This window comes from Tamandua tetradactyla, chromosome 5 (genome assembly GCF_023851605.1).
Source record: "Tamandua tetradactyla isolate mTamTet1 chromosome 5, mTamTet1.pri, whole genome shotgun sequence".
NCBI lineage: Eukaryota > Metazoa > Chordata > Mammalia > Pilosa > Myrmecophagidae > Tamandua > Tamandua tetradactyla.
This window is the reverse complement of record NC_135331.1, coordinates 68,812,367-68,828,462: the sequence shown is the minus strand read 5'-3', so window position 1 is coordinate 68,828,462 and position 16,096 is coordinate 68,812,367. Positions and strand designations below refer to the sequence as shown.

At 42.0% G+C, this 16,096-nt stretch overlaps 1 protein-coding gene across 6 annotated transcripts in view; it reads left to right on the top strand.

The window, feature by feature from the left end:
- TNIK (TRAF2 and NCK interacting kinase) overlaps positions 1 to 16,096 on the top strand; it is a 404,859-nt gene that overhangs the window by 69,559 nt on the left and 319,204 nt on the right. The window contains exon 1 of one of the 6 annotated variants that reach the window (XM_077161027.1): positions 6,503 to 9,446. The exons of the other annotated variants lie outside the window; for them this stretch is intronic. Within the exon in view, the coding sequence (XP_077017142.1) occupies positions 9,408 to 9,446 (39 nt within the window). The 5' untranslated portion in view covers positions 6,503 to 9,407. Of the gene's footprint in view, positions 1 to 6,502; positions 9,447 to 16,096 lie in introns of those variants that run through there. 6 annotated transcript variants of the gene reach the window in all.

The window sequence follows — 16,096 nt, the reverse complement described above, 5'->3', positions numbered from 1 at the left end:
CTTGGCCAGTTAGGGAAGCAGCAGCAGGCCAATTGTCCTCGAGTTCTCCCTGAAAGCTAACGTTGCAAGAGGCAGGATCACTAGCATCACTCAGGGTCAATGCTTCCTCAGAAAGCAAATGTCAAGTGCAGCATAGTGGTCCCTTGACAGCTATTGTCAACCTAACCAAGACATTGAGTTCTATTAGTTGAGTCCTTGTGTGGGAGACACTGTGCAATAAGAGCTCTTCAGAGGAGTTTGTAAACAATAATTGCTCAGCCCATAAAGAATGATGGTGAGAATTGAAAACCTAGAAAAGAGATCAAAGGTGGTTGCTGTGACAAAAGGGATAAAATGAAGACTCAATCTTGCACCATTATTTTTTATTATCCACTTTAAGTCCTGTTTGTGTTGCTTTCAGAGATGGTGTGGCAGTCATTAACACAGAGTGGAGGTCTGACGTGAGCGTATTCAGTTGAAAGGTATTTTAATAGTGAAAGTGCTGAGAGTACTTACTGATTGTTGCTGATTGTGTACTTGTACTTGTGGGCAACACAATGCACCTTCTTGGTCTTTAGGCTTTGCTTCAATTTGGTGGATCAGTGCCATAAAGGCACAGAGGTGTCACATATTGCCTGTAAATCAGATTTGCTGATAATGGCATAACCAAGAAGGTACATAAGAACAATAGCTACCAGGGGGACCATTCACAGTGTAATCATATCACCCTGTGTTGTGCTGTCGATGTGCCATTCAAATTGGACACTACATAAACAGTGTGCTTGGGATTGTGGGCAGAGACATACCAGGTTGTAGCCTAAAAATAATCACAATGGGTTGGTAGAATCTAGCGGCTCTTTTAGAGACAAGTTGACAGGACATTTTTGGTAAAGTCTCAATAATGGACGACTTTCATGTCATGGCACTCACTGCTTTGCTAGGTGGTAGCCATGTTTCCATTTCTTTGGAAACCCCAATCAATTTCCCAAGTGCTCAATGCATTACCTCAGGTAGTAGGAGTACACACGTGGCTGCTGTTCAATTGTAACATGAACATTGGCAAATGGAGGACATTATCTTCCTAAAAGAATCTTCTGTGGCCACATGTATGACAGAGTAGGCTGCTCTGTGTTCCATTAAATGATTCATCAGTCCCCTAATGAAAGACTTAATGGGCATGTAACATTTACCCATTAAGTGTATGTGCTCCAAGGCACTCAGAAGTTCCCATGGCAGGCAAGTCACACATGCCAGTACCACCTAGTGTCTGCTTCGTCAAGTCTGGAATTGTGACTTTTCATCCATGGGTCCCTAGTGCACATAACAGAACTGGCATAGAGCAGGCACTGAAAGAATATTTTGGGGATGATTAATATGCAATTTAAAAAATATTCGTGAGTGCTGATGCAGTATTTGGTGAAATGAGCTCTTTGATTCAAAATAGGAATTTTGAAGTTATAATGTTAACCAATACCAAAGACTCTAATTTCTGTTGCTTCTATTACAGAACTTATTATCATTATTATTTTAGCAGAAAGAAAATACTGTTTTTTGAGGCCTTATGGCTAAATGCTGTGCTTGAGTGCTTGTAGTCATATTGGAAGTAGGTCAAATCCTGACTTGAATAACTTATTTTTTGTGTTTGGGCCTCAATATTTTTCATCTGTAAAATTTAAGTACTGAAGTCCACCTTGTAGGGTTGTTATCAGAACTCGAGAGAATGTATATAAATGCTTGGCACATGAATAGTGCTCAAAAAATGCACACTGCTATGGTTCATTCATTCATTCATTTAACACTTACTAAGGAAGGTCTTCTGTGAGTTCAGCACCATGTTAGAAACTGGAGATACCAATATAGAGCTAGCCCTGTAGATGCCTTTGGGGAGCTCACAACACTCTAGAGAGAGATCCAGACACTTAGGGACATAATTGCAATACAGAGTAGGTGCTTTAGTGGTTTCCTAGAACAAATGCTAGGAGAACACAGAGGAAGATCAACCAAGTCCTGCTGGGGAAAGGGAACTGGGTTTTAGGAAAGGCTGGCTGGGCATGATGCTTAATCTCATTTGAAGGTGGAAACCAGCTGGTAAGGAAGTGACTTGTGAAAGACTAATCTGAAGGTAAAGTAAAGCAGGGGGTTGGTATGGTGTGAGTATGTGTAGAAGATAAAGTCATCCTATGAGGGGGTGTATACTATATCCCCAAGTGTTCTAGTTTGCTAGCTGCTGGAATGCAATATACAAGAAACAGAGTGGCTTTTAAAAAGGGGAATTTAATAAGTTGTTAGTTTGCAGTTCTAAGGCCAGGGAAATGTCCCAATTAAAACTAGTGTATAGAAGTGTCCAATCTAAGGCATCCAGGGAAAGATACCTTGGTTCAAGAAGGCCGATGAAGTTCAGGGTTTCTCTCTCAAGTGGAAGAGCACATGGCGAACACAGTCAGAGTTTTTCTCTCTCATCTGTAAAGGCACATGGTGATCATGGTCAGGGTTCCTCTCTCATCTGGAAGGGCACATGGCAAGTATGGCATCATCTGCTAGCTTCTTCTCCTGGCTTCCTGTTTCATGAAGCTCCCTGGGAGGCATTTTCCTTCTCCATCTCCAAAGGCCACAGGCTGGTGGACTCTGCTTCTCGTGGCTATGTCATTCTGCTCTGCTCTCTCTGAATCTCCTCATTCTCCAAAATGTTTATTCTTTTATACAAGTCAAGAAACTTATCAAGACCCACCCAAATGGGTGGAGACATGTCGTCACCTAATCCAGCTTAACAACCACTCTTGATTAAATCACATCTCCAGGAAGATGATCTGACTACAGTTTCCAACATACAGTATTGAATAGGGATTATTCTGCCTTCATGAAATGGGATTTAGATTAAAACATGGCTTTTCTAGGGGACATACATCCTTTCAAACCAGCACACCAAGCAATTTGGGAAACTCAACAAAGTAAAATAACTTGCTCAAAGTCACACAGCTAGTAAGTGACAGGGCCTGAATTTGGAGATGGATTTATTTCTGCAATGTCAGTGCTCTTTGCATCCTTTTCTATCTAATTAAAAAAAAATACATAGATTACAGCATTTTTGTGTGTGCCTTTTATTACTTCTTGAAACCCTAATCTTTTCAGGAGAAGACTATCTCTGGTTAATAGCATGTGCCAATGGGAAGTTGTTCCGTATTATAAAAATGAGGATTTTAGGCAGGCCTTTCAGCATTGGTGGTTTAGAGTAAAGTGAGATGCACTGGCCTTGTCCAGTAAGCTGAAACACATGTCTGCCAAGGGGAGTTGAAGACCCAGCCTTCTGGCTGGGAGGGATGGGATGGTGCTAGGAGACGAATGCTGAGGACAGTCTTGCCAGCTCCTTCCCTGGCTAGTGTCTGCATCAAGCACTTTAGAGTATATGAAAACGTATGCAAAATGCATACGTTTATATTTTATTATTCCCAGAAATGGTCAAAGTAAAGACATCAAATAGTCAAGTAGTTCACTGGCAGGAATTTTTTCTTTTCTTTGGGAATATTCCCTTCTTCCCCAGTATTATTCTGACCGTGCACTCATTGTTTTTAGTGCTGCTAGATTCCAAGTTCTGATCCACTGAGCTACTTTAACTGTCAATTTCTCCTGCTGAGAACTTACAATTACTCCACTTTTACCTATAAGACACTGCAAAGGGGAAAACTAGTGTCTCTTCGCTAGTACTATTTAGAGACATCATATGCCTCACACGTAGTACTCAAAATCTCATAGCACTAGAGTTGGCTTTGGTATAAGGCAAATGGTCTTACTCAAGAGGCAGAGTTAGTGACTCATGGATTTTTCAGTGCAATTGTTGTCATCATTCTTTGTTCATTATTTGACTTCATAATCAGCTCCAGCCTCATACTCCCCAAATTTCTTGTCTAAAAAAGCATGCAAGGGATGTAACAAGATGTGGCGTTTGACATCTGATGTGGGGGCATAGGCTCATTTTAGTCTCGCATTCACTGGCAAACAGTGGTATCTCAATGCAGTGGATACTTTATAAGTATCATATGGTCGGCATTGTGTTAGAATGTGGTTAACTACTGAGCAGAATTCAGTAATAAGGGCGAGAATTTCTGGATTGTTGCAAAAGCATCATAGCTACTAGATTTTATGTAAGCCTTGCTTAGAACATTTGGAAGCCCTCCTAAGACATGGACCTGATATAGTTATTGGATTGCTTAAGTCTGTTTATTCATTTTTTCTAGATTAAAGTTTCCCTCTTAGGGATTAAATGATTGATTAAAAAGCATATTTTTATTGTGAAATATATACTGAAAAGTGCACAAGACAGGAATGTTCAGCTTCCTGAGTTAGAACTGAGGTAACTGTCTCTTGATTGAAAAAAGAGAACGATCAAATTATTTGTCTTGCAGAACAATCTCACTAATGCAGAGAATTGGGAGGGAGTTGGGGGTGTTTTATATTGGTGAAAAGTAGGACTTAATAATAATTTGTAAAGGGTGTTATTCCCTTTTAGGTTTAGCTAATAACAAAGAGGAACAGAGTGCCGAAGTTGTCTAACAGATGTCCAAGAGCCCCGGCTTTTGTAAAGATGTCTAATTGCAATTAGGAAGTGATTGGATGTGAGCTGTGCTTGACGGATTTTTTCTTTAATAAGTAAAGAAAAAATCTTTTTTTCTTTGTTATCTTTTTTACTTTATTATTTTTCTCGAAACCTATTCTGTACCAGCAATCGATAATTAAGCAGCTGTCCAGTTCTAGTCTCAGTACTTGCAAATGTTAAATAAATAAAGGTGAAATAAAGAACAACCACTGGGTTTGAAAATTAGGGATATAAATGGTAACGGTGAATAATATGCTTCTGAACTTTTTCACTGAAATACTCTTATTGGCAAAAGTGACTAAATTTGAACCCCTGGAGGCGCTGGTGTGCTTGCTGGCCCAGGTAGCTCCCCTGGAAACCTGAAGTTGATTAGAAGCCTTCTGCTTTATCTTTAAAATGGATACAAATTTATCTTTGTTTAATTAAACATATTTTTTTGTTAATTTTTTTATTTAAGAAAATAAACAATACACTTAGAACCACCAAAAATGGATATCTTAGTTAGCTTAACCATAGGCATATTTAAATAAAGTATCCATATAATCATTGTAAAGCCTGTATTTGTGCAGTGAGTTTCATAAACCAATTTAAAATTAAGGCAACAAGGAAAAAAGTCTACATATTCATATAGCAAAGTTCTTAAATTCTAAGTATTACACACACTAACTTAGATACCATTTGATCATCTGTCAAAACTGTGAATGCTCTCAAAACACCCAGTAGAAAGTTCTTACAAATATCTGCATTGCTCTAGTAATGACTTTGTTACTGAATATTTTCCTTATTTCAGGAAAATATGAAGATACAAATATTTTAACAATTAACCTTAAAATCGTTAGGTAGAAATCTTAACCATCTGAAATGGATATCTTAGCTTATCCATAGGCAAGTTAAAAAAAAAACTAAGTAATCATTGTAAAGCCTGTTGTACAATGTGAACATGTTTTTTAAAAATGTTAAGTCCTTGTGGAAAATAGAATTTCCAAGATGTCGTATTTGAAAATGTGCTCCCAGAGGAATGTGTATCCATTTCTTCAGGATGTATAAAGTCTTCCTTACTCATCTCCAAGCTTCATCAAAGAAAAGCAAATTGGGACTTATATATATTTTGTTGTCTGTCTTTGTAAAAAAAGTGATTTACTTAACCAGCATTTATTATGTTGTGGCCTGGGCACAGTGCAACTTGCTAAGGATACTAAAATGAAGCTTAGTTCTCACTTTTTTTGGGGGGGGGGTGTCATAGTTGAGTGGGGAAAGTGAATATAAGCAAATGATTAAAGCAATGTAATTTATATGCTTGTTTGTTTGTTGCCTGGGAGAAATGACCTTAAAGCATAATTTTGCTTAAAAGCATCATCAGTGGCTTTATATTCTTTGTCCCGTGTGTGTCAGCCACGTGCACTTGTCATAGCCATATATATTCGATATTTAAAATCTCTTTGCCTTATGAACTGCTTATGGAGCCATGGTTTCTAAAGATGATCTAAAGTCTGACGAATGAAGGTGTGTCCTAGAAGTGACATGTTTCTAAACTTTTACCATTTCTGGCATACGGCTAATACATGAGCTTCTAAAATCATACTATTAAAAAAGCAACTTTATCCTGGCTCCTGAGCTCCTGCTGCTCATCCAAATCCTGTTTGTACTTCAAAGTTCAGCCTTTTGCCCACCTTCTTCTTTCAGCTTTCCTTGACTGGGTCAGCCAGTATTGACTTCCCACTCCTCTTAGCATTTACATTGAGTCCTGTCTGGCTGGCTGATACCAAGGACCCTAAGCTGTATTTCTTCTTCTTTCATGACCATGGCTCTTGACAAATGGATTGCAGCAGCTCGTCCTGCAGATGCTCCCTCTTTAGTCCTTAGTCCTTATCAGAGCTGCTGCCCCACGGCTCCATCCGGACACTGGCAGAGAGGCTCCCAGGCAGGCCATGGATTGATTCCCTTGCCTCCTGGAGCCCACCCTGGCACCTCTCCCTTACCCCTCCCCCATATTTCTAAAGCAGTGGCTACCCTCAGCTCTTGTATTACCATGCCAGGGGACTGAGAAGCCAGAGAGCAAGTTGCCCCCTTCAGCTCTCTCTTCTTTCCTTTCATTAAAAGTCTGTTCTCACAGTTCAGTGGTTAGAATGCCTGCCTTTCATGCGTGAGACCCGGGTTCGATTCCAAGACTATGCACCCATTAAAAAAAAGAAAGTCCATCCTCAAATCTTATAAAATGGGGTAAGTGGTACATTATCTGCAGGTCCTTCATGTACCATTTTGTCCTCTGTGTGTCCTTCGCACCGCCTTTGAGTGCAGGTTAAGGAGTGGGGAATCTGTGATGGCATGTTTTATTTTAGTGTTAGTTAATAAAAAATGACTTGATCATTACTTTATATTTGGGCAAAATTATGCTTTTTCTCTTGTTTCAACTTTAGTACAATTCTGCGAGGCAAGCAGGCTTCTGTTATTCTCATTTCTGCTTTTATTGAAGAAGAAACTGGGGATTAGAAAATTGCAATGGGCTTGTTCAAAGTCAAAAAATGGCAAATGAAGTCAGGTTCATCATCTGCTTGTCTTGACCACGATCCTTTCATTTCTGTGTATCGCATGCATTCTTTGCTGCTCGTTTTACAGACACTTTCACATATTGTCACCATGTCTCTGCTAGATAGGTTTTACCAGTACTTTTGGGACATTTGCTATGCATTCGAGTACTCGGGGAACTTGTTAAAACGTTGATTCTGATTCAGGAGATTGAGGTGGGCCCCCCCGAGTCTGTATTTCTGACATGCTTGCAGGTGGAGCAGCTGTTCTTTGTCAGGGGCCACACTGAGTAGCGTCCTGTTTGCAGATGAGCAAACTGGCTCAAAGAGCTTGAGTAACTTTTCAGTGATGATGCAACTGATAAGTGTTAAAGCCACATTCAAACCCTAAAGCAACTGATTCCCAAACTGCTGCTCATCCTACGTTGTCACAAAACTGAAATAGAAGGCATTACCATAGACATCTAGGGGGATTCAGAGGAAAGGAAGACGGAGACTCAACGAGAATTGCCTCCTTCAAGGCAGCCTGTGGCAGGTACTTTAAGGTGAATGTACCCCAAAAGAGTATGATGGAAGGATCTTATGTATGAAATATGATTTGAGTTCAACTTTGATGGACTGCTAAGACTTTGACAGGGATGGGCTGAAGGATGGTCACTGTGGATAGCAGGGACAAAAAGGGAATAAGGACCCAGAACATAAAAGCATCCAGGACATCTGTGGGCATGGTGAGCAGTTGGCTGAGCTGATGCATGGTGGGGACGGGTGGCCGGCATGGAGGAGGAGAGGTACCCTGTGGCTTACAGATAGACTGAGGTTGGATGGTAGAGTAAAGTAGGCAAGGGGTGCATAGAGGATTTGGAGAAGGGGCTTCCGAAAGCATATTGTAGCTGCCCATGAAATGAGCGCCTGTTGATTTAATGCAATCTAGTCGTCTTGTGTCCTACTGCCCATGCTGTGTTATTGGCGTCTCTGTAGAATCCCGTGGCCTGGCTAAGGGTCATTTACTCCAGGATGACTTTCAGCGTTGTTTGTGTGGAAACTGTCTTAATAAAGTCTCTTTTTGCCTATGGCAATAAAGGCTATATTACTCACCCCTCGTGCCCTGTCCCAAATTTTTTCCAGGTTAAGAAAATGCTGTTTTTCCACAGACCAGTAATAAACATTTTCTTAAAAGAAGCACTGTTCCTTCAGTAGCAACTTGTAATGGGAAAAGTGGAATAGAGACAAAATGCAATCCCGGTCTGAATGGAGACCGGTTTTCCTTTGTGTGAATAACAAGCATTCCAGTCAGGTTGCCACGGTGATGCTGAGATTATAACCGCTCATGCCAGCAGTCAGAGAATGTTGCCCAATTAGTTTTTCTCAGCTGCTAGGTTACCTTGACAGTGGCTCAAAAAGCAGGTTTTGAGTTCAAAGGCACTCAAATGAGCAGCCAGGGGACTGGCGTTCTGCTGTCCTCAGTGGGATACAGCCAGCATAAGCCCCAGCGTCCTTTGCCTCAGGCCATATAGGATGTGTTAGTCCTGTGAATACAGATACAATCTTAGAATCCTGGCCTTTTTATTTTTTTTTGAGGCGGGCAGGTGGGGAAGTTAGGAGTTCCTAGAATTCCAGTTTATCAGCCAGCTTTGGTAAGGCTTTTTATTGTTTCCAGAACAGTCTTCAGATGTGGCAGATTAGAGACAGAGGGAAGAAGGTACGTTTTGGCATTGGGACATTGATCTTATGCAAGTCACTCTCTCAGCCTCAGTTTTGTCTCTTGTGAACAATCCAGCTTATAGAATTGATGCAGAGATTAAATAAAATAACCTTTGCAGAGTGCCCTGCACAACACATGGGGCATAGGAGGTACCCAATGAAAGTAGCCCTTCTCAAGTGCTGTTTCAGAAATCATCCAGCAAGGGGATTATTACGATCACAGTCTCTTGGTCATTTCAGTTCTATCAGTCAGGATAGGTTAGGATATGCTATGGGAACACAACACCCATTGTCTATATCTTTGAGATTTAATACAATTAGAGTTGATTTCTTGACCATGTCACATGTCCATAGCAGGTCAGTAGGGGACGTTATAGCTGCTCAAAGACACAGGCTACTGGAGGCTTTGTCTCTGTTTCCATGGTCACTGCAGTAAAATATTTCATCTGGAGGTGGTGTGTCACTTCTACAGTCAGGCCACTGGCCAAAGGAGGTCTACAGCCACACCCAACTTCAGGGGGAGTGGGGAAGTGCCGTCCTGTCCAGGAGCAGGAGAACTGGAATATTTGGTTAACAACTGTAAATTGCTTGCCCCTTTACCAAAGAGGGCAATGAGGAAGAGTCCTTTAAAGAAGAATTGTTGGTTAAACGTAAGTAAAAATTTCTGAGCACCTATTGTATGGCAGTTGAATTTAGGCATGCTGTTTTATTTATCTCACAAAATCCTTATATCCATCGTGTGGGAACACACGATTGTCCCATTTGATAGGTGGAAAAAGCTGAGCTTTGAAGAGCCTAAGAAACTGTACTGACCACAGAAGAAGCTCATGTTTCCTGGGCACCTACATGCGTGGATCATATAGGCCCCTTTCTCTGCGTCCACACTGCTGGGATTGCTGGTTGGTTGGGCACAGCAGTGGTGAAGAGAAGATGAAAGTTTCTTGCAGCAGCTGCCAAGTGGAGATTGCCCATCAGCCTGCCTTGAGTTCCCCAGTCCTCTCCCCTCTTCGTCCTGAGCTGTCTCCTGACTAGCTTCATATCTGTGCTGGTTTTTGCAGAAGACGCTGCCGTGGGCCTCTGAGGACTAGCGAAGAAATAGGCTGGGGGATGAGCAGGCAAAAGAGAAAATGAGAATACTACTTTGGCTTCCTGTCTGTCCCATACCAAGACTGAGTTTATTACACTTCTGAATCCTTTCCTTGAGCTGAAGGTGAAGAAAGGGAAAGCAAAAGGGAGGGGAATTAGAACAGGTTCTGGCCTCATTGGGGACGGGCTTTAAACTGTTTGAAAGGCTGTTACCCACCTTTGTAACCTCTGCACCTCCTACCTCTTCCTGCACTTTTGGCTTTCACTTGAGAACTTGGTATGCCATAGAGGTTACTGACGCCCAACTTGAATATGTGCCATTTTCAGGCCAATATCTAACCAAAAGGAATGAATCTAACTGAAATATAGAGGCTGTGTCAACTGTATGAAAGTTGACTCAGAGCTAAGTCTCACCCTGATGGTCTAGATTAAAAGTGTTAACTAAACATTCTTTATTCTCTTTTCTCGGGCTGTTAGATGCAATGAATGATTTGAGTCAGAAATGTATGATTTAAGCCAGGCCTTAAAGGGTTGATAAGTCAGAAAACTTCAAAGTAAATCATTAAAATTCAGCCACATCTCACAGAAAACCCAAAATATTAGTGGATTAAGGAAGATAGAAGTTCATTTCTCTCTTATGAAAAATAAGACCAGAAGTAGGCCATCCAGAAGTAGTATAGTAGTTCCATGGTCAGTAGAGATTTAAAATCATTTTGTTGTTCTGCTCTAACATCCTATCTTGAAGCGTCCTTCCTTAAGCTCACCTCAGGGTCAGAGACAGCTGAGGGATTCCAGCCATCACATCTGCTTTCCAGGAAGTAAGAAAAGCAAAAGGGAAGGGAAGTAGGAAAGGCTCTGGCCTGGTTGGGGATTTTGTGGAAGAACAAAAGAGCTCTTCTCACAGCTATATCAGCTCCATTTGAGCAGCCTTTTGCAAGTCTGACACAATGATTTGGCTTACATATCATTGGCCAGAGCTTAGTCACATATTTATTTCTACCTTCAGTTGGACTAGGACATGTAATATTTAGCTGGGTACATTGTCTTACAAATAAAATTGGGGTTTTGTTACTAAGGAACAAGGGGGGAATGACCATTGGATGACATTAACAGTTCCTGCTACAGGAATTTACCATGCAAGCTTTGGTTAAATAGGATTGAGAAGGAAAAGTGCTCTGTGTGCTATTATTTTTCAAGCTGTGCTCCACCAAACACCAGTACCTAGAGAAGACAAAACATCTTTAAAAGTGTTCTACAGCCAAATCAAGCTTGAGAAACATGAGATTCTTTACCCTGTCTTGGAGATTCACAAGAAATGTCATAGCATTAAAGGCTGAGAGGCCTTGCAGTAAAGAAACCACTAAACCACTGATCTTTATAACCCAGTGTTCCCAAACTTATTGACAATGGAAATTTACCAGTCTTGGAAAAATGGAGGGACAAAGAGCAACTTAACTTGTGCTTCTTGAATCTGTGCAAAAGCCTTCTAGATCCTAGAACAGATGTCATCAAGTCCCCATTCAAGAATTTATCTGCTTTGTAAGACCAAACAAACAACAAATGTCTGTAGCCTTTATCCCCAGCCATAGGGACAAAAGCTTTGAAGAAAAAAAATAGATCAGGTGCAAATGAAACTAACGTTATGAAGTATGAATGAGCCACATAAAAGTTGCCATTATTGATGATGGCGAGTGGGGTGGGGTTCTACCACCATCTCCCAGATGACAGGCTCTTGCCCCAGGTAATTGGTGATGGACTGTTGGTTGATTCCTGGTGGCTCGTGGCCACCCTGCCCATCTCTGAAAGTGAGAGAACAGTCAGCAACCCAACCCAACAGTGTTTCTTTCCTCATCCTGTAGAAGGCCCTAGACATATGGCCAAAAGGCACTGGACCTCCCCTCTCTAAGGTACACAACTCTTGCCATCCTGCTCTCCCCCAAACCTCTTCAGTGGTTTCCTATGAAAAGGTGCAAGGAAAGGAACTGGATAGGCAGTAAAGGGGGTGTACACCCTTAACTTGCTTAGATTAAGCTTGGGTCTCTTTTGCCAGTTATGCCTCTGCCTCTGTGGTTGCTTCCAGTTTTGGGAAGGACTGAGGAGAATGCTTTCAAGCAAAAAGAGGCATCGCTCGTCTGTTGTAAGCAGGGGTAAATGAGTACCTTCTGGGGCATGGTCCTGTGGAGATTCTTCTTTCCAAAATAAAACCTTGGATGGTTTCCTAATCTTTCTTAATTATTTAGGTAATCAGTTCTTGTCTTTAAAGTCCATTTGCCACAATTGCTATCATTTTTCTTCATCTAAGCATCTTTAAAAGGCACAATGCCAATATCTTTGCTAGTCTGGTTCCCATCATTCTGACCTTGTGTTTCTGGAAATACTGAAGCTTCCCTGTCCCAACAGGTCTAGAGAGATCCCATTTTGCATATCTCTGTAAATAGCATGATACATTCCCCAAAACAGCTGTATCATCTCCCCGATATCTAGGTGACGGGAGCTGGAGAGCCAGGGTGGGGAACTTCTCCTTGCATATTGGTCTTTAGAGAAACTTGCCTTATTTGAGCTTGAACTGACTATAGGAGATTTGTGAAAAGTTCTGGAAGGTGGATATAGCTGTCTTTGCCCAAAGTTTGCTTTGTGGTTTATATCCTGGAGAATTTTCTTAATTTGCTTTATGGCATTGCTCTGCTTTTCCCTTCCTGCAGATATATTGAAAAATAATCTCTGAACAAAGCAGTTGGCTTTTGCATTCCTCACCTTCACAGGCATTCGTGGGCCTGGCTCAGGTGCTTTGGCTCGGGAAGCATGAGAAGGGCTGGCCGACAAATCCCGACAGCACGTGGAGGGTTAAAATTGCTGTGTACCAGAATTGGAGCAAAATATTCGCGTTAACGCTGAAGTCCTTCTTGAGTTTTTCCTTTTTTAGTTTTATGCTCTTAATTATATATGCTCACTTTCCCATTGTAAGCCAGTGGACGCAATCATCTTATGCAGAAATCTTTTGTTTTCCCTTGTAAGGGAACAATTTAGAGCTAAACTAAATATATGAGTATGAATATGCAAAGTCTGTGAATAAAAAGAAAGACATAATAGCTTGAAAAATTTCATTTATCTCCAAAGCTGACATGCACATATAACCTACCAAATTGACTGTCTCACTGATATAAAAAATTGCAGTAAGTCGTAAATCTTGTTAAATCAGCTTTAGGCAGGAGTTTAATTCATTTCTCAATCCAAGTATCTGGAATTTACCACCGAATGCCCGTGCCAGTCCATGCTCCCCACTGCCTCTGCTGCTCTCCTGCTTAAAAGACAGTGATTTCCTAATCTATCAAACGGTTTCCTTGGACAGAGGGAAAGCTAGAAACTTGGGGTCTTGATCTAACTCTGCCACTAACTGGATGTGACTTGGGGCTCTCTTATTGGCAAAACTTGTGATTCTAAGAATACATAGAGCCTGCCTGGACCTCACTTTACTCTTCTGTAAAGTAGGGAGAAAAATCTTTGCTCCAGATCAGAGAGCTTATTCTTTTGTGACAGAGGTAAAACTGGTGATATGAAGATTTGATTCATTCATCATTCATTGAGTGTCTATAATTTCCAGTTACTGTTCTAGTTCTGGGACCACTGTAGGGAACAAAAGCAATAGAAGTCCTTCATCGTTGGCGTTTACATTCTAGGATAAAGAATTCATAGCACTTTTTGACTGCTTACAGTATGCTAGGCATTGCATGATGTGTTTTATTTATAGCAATTGTTCAATTATGCTGTGAAGTGGGAATTACTATTATTGCTGCTTTATAGTTGAGGAAACTGAGGCACAGAAGAATTAAGTAACATGCCCAAGGTCACACAGTGAGTCCTTGGGGAAACTGGGATCTGAACCAGGCCTTTTGGCTCTCCATCTGTACTCTTTTCTACTGTAGTGCACCGTCCTGCACTGTCGGTTAGTTGGTCGGTTTAAGGGAACCCACAGTCATCCTTAGCGGATGGCAAAATGAGGATAAAAGAAACCTGTGGCTTCAGATGGCAATCAGAGTTACTACTGGGCCTTCCTCTCTGGGGTTCCAGGCTCTGATGGGAAGCAGGAATATTGAGCATCCAGGAACACTGACCTTCCTAGTTCTGGGCCTCTCGGCTGGTGGGGCTGTCTGGCTTGAGGTTGCACCCCTTCTCTGGCTCTGCTGTGAAGCCGCAGGGTCTGCACCATCTCCATCCTGCCAAGTCGATTTCAGCTTTAGACGTCTGTAGAGAAGTGAGTCATGATGGACTTGGACTCAACAGATCTGGATTTGAATCATGGCTCGCCTCCTAACTGATGCCATGACCTTGGGCAACTTTTAATAACCCCAGCAGCAAGAGCAATAATTGCAGTAGCTGTTATTTATCAAGCATTGCCAGGCATTGTGCTAGATGCTTTAAATATGGTCTTTCTGATTCTCGGAACAATTGTCCACAGAAGGCATTTTTGTCCTCAGTTTACAGTCTGGTCTTTGCTGCTGTATTTAACCTTGCTCAGGTTACTTAATTCCTTTAAGCCTTAGTTTCTTCATCTGGAAATTGGGGTCAGTAATACCTGCTTCCCAGGGCTGTTACAAGGGTTAAGTCAGAACATGTATAAAAAGCATTTAGGTTGTGCCTAGTCCAAGATAGCGATAAGGATCGGTATAGTTTAAGGTCCCATACCTATTCATTAGAGCTCCCTGGATTCACACCCAGCTCTGCCGTTCCCACATGGAAAGGCTGCCTTTGGGAGGCCAGGCTCGAGCTGCAGAGCCCTGAGAGAAGCAGGTGAGCAGTGGCAAGGGTGCGTGGGAAGCTGTTTTACTCCCGGCTGCCGCACGGTAGCAGATGGAACTCAACTGATGGCAAGCCGAAGAGGAGTCGGGGAGGCTGGTCTCTCCGACCTGAGAGCCGGGAGGCTGAGCTGGAAGCCACCTGCATCAAGGGTGGTGATTCCTTCAGGCCTGGCTTGGACCAGGTCCTGACCCTTCCAGCAGCTAGTTGGTCAGTGAGGAACTGGCATTGGTAAAAGGTTACCCGTAACCATCTATATTGGTGTAGAAGTGGTCATCGAGAAGCTGTGGGTTCCCGTGCAGGATACAGCCTTGTGAAAGAAAGTAGGCCAAGTGGTGTTAACCCATTTTACAGATCAGAAAACCTGGTTACCAGATATTGCTTCACCTGCCCTTGTTTAGCTAGTAAAGAGTTGAGTCCAGGCTTGAGCCCAAACTTTTAGGGGCCCAATTCTCTGATAGCTCTGCCTAGTTTAATTTGCTCAGTACAAATGGTCAGTTGGGAAAATCCAGCTATCAAGGTTTTATCTTTATTTTATTTGGATTATCTATTCCTTTGAGATGCATGGCTTAGGCCAATATGTTAGTGAAGCTATACTATCATGTATAAAATATATATGGGCTATATTTTAAACCTCAAGATATATATACCTTCAGAGCACCTTGTACTTTTCCTGCATGCTGCTTACTACTATCGTGATTAAATTTCTCTCTGTGTGGTTATTTGCTCATGTCTGTTTCCTTATTGTGAGTGGCAGCGTCTCTCCTGCATCTACCTGAAACAGTGCATGCACCTAGTAGGTGGGCATGGAGAGTGCAGGGTAAAGCTCAGTGATTGAATAAACTCTATTCCTATTGTGTAAGGCGAGACCTTTGACTCTGCAGACCCCCACCCCGTTAGGAAAGGGGAAGGTAAGGGGAAAAGGAGCTCTGAGACACCTTGCCTCCCTGCGAATGCAGCAGGGATCTGGGATGTGCTGAGTCAGCACAACAGCTCCTTGCTCTGCTGTGACTCGGGAAGAGGGATGGTTTTGAAAAGCCTGACGACTCAAGATAAATACGGAGACTTCTCCTACTGTTCCTGTTTTCTTTGTCCTGTTTTGCTTTTGCAAGCATATGCTTGTCAGTTAGGGCTGAAACTGAACAAAACAGCTGCTAAATGTGATTCTAAGAAACACAACATTTTGGTCTTTTTAAGGCCCCTAAGTTGAGAGTAAGCACAGTCCTTTGGCAGATGTCAGTAGGAAGCCCGGGGGCAGGCAGCGACTCTGGGAGCCCAAGCAGCCATCCGTATTCTTTTGCAGTCTGCCAGACAACTGGTGACCCAAAGTAAAAGATTCTGCCACAGAATGGCCGTGTTTTTCGGGTAAGGGCTGTAGCTGTGGCTTATGAGCCCTCCCAACCTCTTAATTTCATTTTCA